We start from the raw sequence: 6,203 nt of genomic DNA on the forward strand, positions 1-6,203 counted from the left end.
CCAGAAGGATCGCCAGAGCCCAGCAGGTCGAGGCTGCGGTGGCTGGGAGCGGCCACTGCACTCCAGTCTGGGCAACAGTGAGACTCCAACTCAAAATAAATAAATAAATAAATAAAATTAATGATACAATCTAGGAGGTGTGAACTTTCCAATATTCAGGAGGTTCTAAAAATGAGCTGGTCAAGGTTAGTGGAAAAATAAAGCTAATGATTAGAGGCCTTATCATTGGGAACGTGATCTAATGCAAATATACCCAGGTCCTGCAGTGAGGCCTCTAATGTGAATAATGTTGTTTCCATTAGGCCAGGGAGTCAGCTTAGAGTACACCAAGGAACCCCTAATGTAGTAGGTGAAATTGTGTATATGGAGAGAGATGATTTATTGCTGTCTTTTTGTTGTTGTTGTTTTCATCATATCTCAAAGAGGTCATTAACTCAAAGTTTTAGCACCACTACCACACCAGATCATATGGCCTCTTTTTGAAAATCAGTGACTTAAAAAAAAAAAAGTCAGCCGGGCATGGTGGCTCACACTTATAAGCCCAGCACTTTGGGAGGCCATGATGAGAGGATTGCCTGAGCCCATGAGTTCAAGACCAGCTTGGGAACTTGGTGAGACCTCATCTCTACAATAAATCAAAAAATTAGCTGGGCGTGGTGGTGCATTCCTGTAGTCCCAGCTACTTGGAAGGCTGAGGCAGAAGGGTCACCTGAGCCCAGCAGGTGGAGGCTGCAGTGGCTGTGAGCACTGCGCTTCAGCAACAAATTGAGACTCCAACTCAAAAAAAAAAAAGTCCAGATTTCCCTTGAAGAAGATTGTCAGCCAGACATGGTGGCTCATGCTTGTAATCCCAGCACTTTGGGAGGCAGAGGCGAGAGGGTTGCCTGAGTTCACGGGTTTGAGACCAGCCTAAGCAACTTGGTGAGAACTCGTCTCTACAATAAATCAAAAAATTAGCCGGGTGTGGTGGCATGCATGTATCGTTCCAGCTACTTGGAAGGCTGGGGAGGAGGGATCACCTTCAGGTAGAGGCTGCAGTGACAGTGAGACTCCTACTCAAAAAAAAAAAAAAAAAAATTGTCAACAGATCTACCAACATAACCAATATCACTGTGTATGATGGGGGAGTTGTCCAGTTTTCTAGTCATAGCCTATACTTCATGCTCATAAAAAATAGACTACATTCTTCGAGGCTGGAATTTCTTTCTGGAGGGCTGCCTTGTGACTTTTAATTATGTTTATTGAAATTACCTGATACAGGATTCAACCCTCCAAATTCTCCAAAGCCAGAATCAAGAGCCAAGATTCGTTTTGATAACTTTATGCTGCCTCATTTGCCTGATGTAAAACCTCAAGCAAGCTTGTCCATTGGTCCTTATGGTTCTGAAGAGGTTGACTTTGAGGATCTTAACCGGAGACTTGAAATGTTGAAGAAAATGACATAATTCCTTTGTCCTGGATTGAACATTTGCCTGGAAATCAGGGCTTCTGGGCATGAATTTTAACATGGTCAACTGTGTGTGGGTCTGAAGTTATCTCATGCGCAATCCTTTCCATTTCTTAAGTTCTGTGGCTCTCTGCCTACTGTGTCTCTGTACACACACATACACTTATTTCTGTCCCTAAAAATTCTATAATTCTTACATGAAGATTCTTGACCTACAGAATTTTATTAAATTGTAGTCAATAAACTTTAATTTTCTTATGGATCCTTATTTTTCTTATAGTTATCTCTTTTACCAGGGAGGCAGAATGGTGTGAATGTATTTGTTTATTTATTTGTTTGTTTGTTTATTTATTTATTTATTGTTTTGAGTTGGAGTCTCACTCTGTCACCCAGACTGGAGTGCAGTGGCCGCTCCCGGCCACTGCAGCCTCGACCTGCTGGGCTCCAACGATCCTTCTACCTCAGCCTTCCGAATAGCCGGAATTACAGGCACGCGCTACTATGCCCGGCTGATTTTTTGATTTATTGTAGAGATAAGATTTCGCCAAGTTGCCCAGGTGGGCCTCGAAACCGTGGGCTCAGGCAATCCATTCACCTCAGCCTCCCAAAGCGTGGGATTACAGGCTGAGCCACCGAGCCCAGCTAATGGTGTGAATTTAAATCCCACTTCTATACTTATTAGCTATAAGAGTTATGGCAAATGGACCTTCTGTCAAATATGTATGAAAGAGCTAAAAATCTAGAGGAATAAGTGTCTTTTAACAAATCAGTATCTTATAGACTATACAAACATAGAGTGAATAACATAAGTGTTCCCAGAAAATCATTGTAATCTGTATGCCTGAATTCTAATTTAGACTCTGCCACTCACTAGCTATGAACCTTTTATTTTTGCATTTATAAAATGAGGGCAACAATGAGGATTTAAAAAAATAATAAATAGTAGGGCAGGGCACAGTGGCTCTTGCCTTTAATCCCAGCACTTTGGGAGGCGGATTAAAGGATTGCCTGAGCCCAAGAGTTCGAGACCAGTCTGGGCAACTTGGTGAGCCCTCGTTTCTGCAATAAAGATGAAAAAGAGAAGAAAAAGAGGAGAGATAGAAAGACGTGCCAGAGCAGGCATGGGTGAGAGAAACTGCCTATTTTTCTTTTTCTTTTCCTTTTTTTAAGATGTAATCTCACTCTGTTGTCCAGGTTGGAGTGCAGTGGCATGCTCAAAGCCACTACAGCCTTGACCTGCTGGGCTCAGCTTGACCTCCTTTCGTCTCAGCCTTCCTGGTAGCTGGAACAACAGGTACATGCTACCACGCTTGGCTTATTTTTTAATTTATTGTAGAGATGCCGTTTCACCAAGTTGCCCAAGGTGATCTCTAACCCCTGAGCTCAGGCAATCCTCTCACCTCGGCCTCCCAAATCACTGGGATTACATTACAGGCTTGAGTCACTGTGTCTGGCTGGTTTTCTTTTTAATAGACTTTCTTTTCTTTTTTTTCAGTTGGCATCTCTGTTGCCCAGGCTGGAGTGCAGTGGCACACTCATAGCCACCCCAGCTTCGACCTGCTGGGCTGACTAATTTTATTATTGTAGAGACTAGGTCTCGCCAAGTTGCCCGGGCTGGTCTGGAACCCGCGGGTTCAGGCAATCCACTCACCTCGGCCTTCCAAAGTGCGGGATTACAGGCTGAGCCACCGAGCCCGGCCAGCTATATTAATTTTTAAAAACACTATTAAAGACCAGGCGCAGTGGCTCAAGCCTGTAATCCCAGCACTTTGGGAGGTCATGCAAGAGGATTGTCTGAGCCCGGGGGTTTAAGACTATCTTGGGCAACTTGGTGAGACCTTGTCTCTACAATAAATCAGGAATAATTAGCCAGGCGTTGTGGCGCATCTCTGTAGTTCCAGTTACTTGGAAGTCTGAGGCAGAAGGATCACCTGAGCCTATTAGGTTGAGACTACGGTGGCCGTGAGCATGACACTGCGCTCCAGCCTGGACGACAGAGTGAGACTCCACTCAAATAAATAAATAAATAAATAAATAAATAAATAAATAAATGCAATTATTGGTTATGCAAAATCTTTATTTCAGTATCCTATTTATGTGTCCAGGAGAGTTTGGCTTCCCCCTTTTGCATATGAGAATAAGATACCAACAAACCAATGACTCTTAATACATAAGTTTGGCCTTGAATATTTCATTCTAAGATTTCCCATTCCTCATAAAAAACAAATTTATTCAAAGAATATGGAGTTAGCAGGGGATTCTTCTAATCCAAGGTCAGGGAGTCACTTGCATGGCAAGGGGGCTGCCTCTCCTTTGAAGTGAGATGCCTCACACTGTCACCTCCTGGAATCCTATACCATCCTCTGGCATGTGTGAATGGCTTGGTGGAGAAGGAGTTTGGCCTTCCTTGAACTAGGCACCAGGGACTGGCTTCCCCAGTTTCTGTGGCTGTCCCAATACTCCTTGGAATTCCCAGGCTACTTTGAAAGCTAATCATAGGGCTGGGCTGGGCACAGTGGCTCATGCCTATAATCTCAGCACTTTGGGAGGCCGAGGTGAGAGGATTGTCTGAACTCACAGGTTCAAGACCAGCCTGGGCAACTTGGAGAGCCCTCATCTCTACAATAAATCAAAAAATTAGCTGGGCGTGGTGGCGTATGCCTGTAGTTACAGCTACTTGGAAGGCTGAGGTGGAAGGATTGCTGAGCCCAGCAGGTTGAGGCAGCAGTGGCGGTGATCATGCCATTGCCCTCCAGCCTAGGCAATAGAGTGAGACTTCAACTCGAAATAATAATAATAATAATAAACACATAAATAAAGTTAATTTTAGGGCTGATTTTAAAAGAACAAAGATGTGGTTATGCACTTAAAGGAAAACAAAAACCAATTGCCATGTATTTTTCTAGGCAAATGATAGTGCCTGTACATTTTTTTCTTTTTTTTGAGACAGGATCTTGCTATGTTGCCCAGGCTGATCTTGAACACTTGGCCTCAAGCAATTCTCCTGCCTCAGTCTCCCAAATAGTTGAGACTATAGGGGTCCACTATCATGTGGAGCTCAATGGACACACTTGAATAGAAAACAATGGGTTAGAAGTCTTGCATCCTCCTCTAGTGACCTCAGTTTTGTCCTCCCTTACAGGAGAATGGCACCATTTCCTCAGTTGGGGTTTGAGTTGATTGCAGTTTCATCCTTGACAAGGTTTTTCTCCCAACGGTGCCAATATAATACAGAATCATTTACAATTTTTTTCCCTCTAAATGTGCCAACATAATACAGAATCATTTACAAGCCAAGACTAACTACAAGAAAGAAACTATTATAACATAAAGCATCTCAGGTGGCACTTTGAGATGCCTCTTTTAAAAAAATTTAAAGCTAGGCACGGTGGCACATACCTGTAATCCCAGCACTTTGGGAGGCAGAGGCAAGAGGACTGCCTGAGTCCAAGGGTTCAAGACTATCTGGGCAACTTGGTGAGACCTCATCTCTACAATAAATCAAAAAATTAGCCAGGCATGGTGGCGCACGCCTATAGTTCCAGGTACTTGGGAAGCTGAGGTGGAAGAATCACCTGAGCCCAGCAGGTCAAGGCAGGTCAAGGCTGCAGTGGCCGTGAGTGTGCCTCTGCACTCCAGCCTGGGCGACAGAGTGAGACTCTGACTCAAAAAGCAAAAATTTAAAACAAAGCGGGGGCTTTGCAGAATCTCATATCATTTAGGCTTTGGTCTTCACTTTGAGGGATGTAGTAGATTTCCTAATGCTCTTGGTAGGAGGTCAGAGTATGTAGAGTTGGCTGCTAGAATTTTAATTCTTACATTATTTTTGGCTTTTGTCGTAATTTAAGGATTAATTGTTAACCCCTTGTCTCAGGACAGGATACATTGTGATTAGGGACTGTGCTTACAAAAATTGTGAAAATGCCTTTTGTGAAAACATTACATAAACAACAGTGGAGAGACTAATTTCTCTCTGACTTTCAGGCTTATTTATAGATTCTTGTGACTCAAACGATAACAAAACAGGCCAGTGGAACCGCCTCTTTGACTCACGTCACTGCATTTCCTACAGGGTTGTGCCCCTTTTCACTCTGCTTTCTTGGCTGAGGTCTCTGGCACGTGGAGAGACAGGAAAAATGCCTTGTGAAAGACGCTGACCACATTTCTTTAGAGAGAGCGTCCCCCATCTGCTCTAAAGGTCATAAGGACTTCAGATGATGAACTGATCAAGTCATTTAAGAAACCCACTACATCCTTAAGCCCAAGTGAGAGGGTCCCCTTCTGGTACCACAAATTCCACCTGATATGCCTTATTTTCCAAAAAGCCCCTTTTAGCTGCTCTAGCTCCAGTGACTTCTCACTTCACTGCTTTTTCTGAACTAGGACTTATCTGTTGAATGATAATAATGCTTTTTTGTATTTTTAAAAAGTCTAGTTTTCCTCAATGATATTATAATTATCTGGAGGGTGTCTGTCTGGAGGGGTATGTCTATTACAGATTCTGGTACACCCAGGACAGTGTAGCATAGTGGAAAGATTCAGGCAGCCAATTCAAGGAATGATTATTATATGGGTTAGAAGACAAACCCAAATGGGAAGTTCTCAGTTTGAGTCTGGTTTTGTTTGCTGAACGCATGTGTGACAAATCATTTAACCTCTGAGTCTCCATTTCTTTATCTCTAAAATGGGAATAATATTTATTCTTTTTTTTTTTTTTGAGTTGGAGTCTCACTCTGTCGCCTAGACTGGAGTGCAG

At 43.1% G+C, this 6,203-nt stretch overlaps 1 protein-coding gene across 1 annotated transcript in view; it reads left to right on the top strand.

Moving 5' to 3' along the window:
- LOC103272096 (IST1 homolog) overlaps window positions 1-1,445 on the top strand; it is a 16,923-nt gene extending 15,478 nt beyond the window's left edge. Inside the window, exon 7 of the mRNA XM_008069577.1 lies at window positions 1,261-1,445. Coding sequence (XP_008067768.1) covers window positions 1,261-1,445 — 185 coding nt within the window. The remainder of the gene's footprint in view (window positions 1-1,260) is intronic.
- Window positions 1,446-6,203: the final 4,758 nt, after the last annotated feature.

Source organism: Carlito syrichta, unplaced genomic scaffold (assembly GCF_000164805.1).
Source record: "Carlito syrichta isolate Samal-C Ts95f unplaced genomic scaffold, Tarsius_syrichta-2.0.1 Scaffold312120, whole genome shotgun sequence".
NCBI classification, from domain to species: Eukaryota; Metazoa; Chordata; class Mammalia; order Primates; family Tarsiidae; genus Carlito; species Carlito syrichta.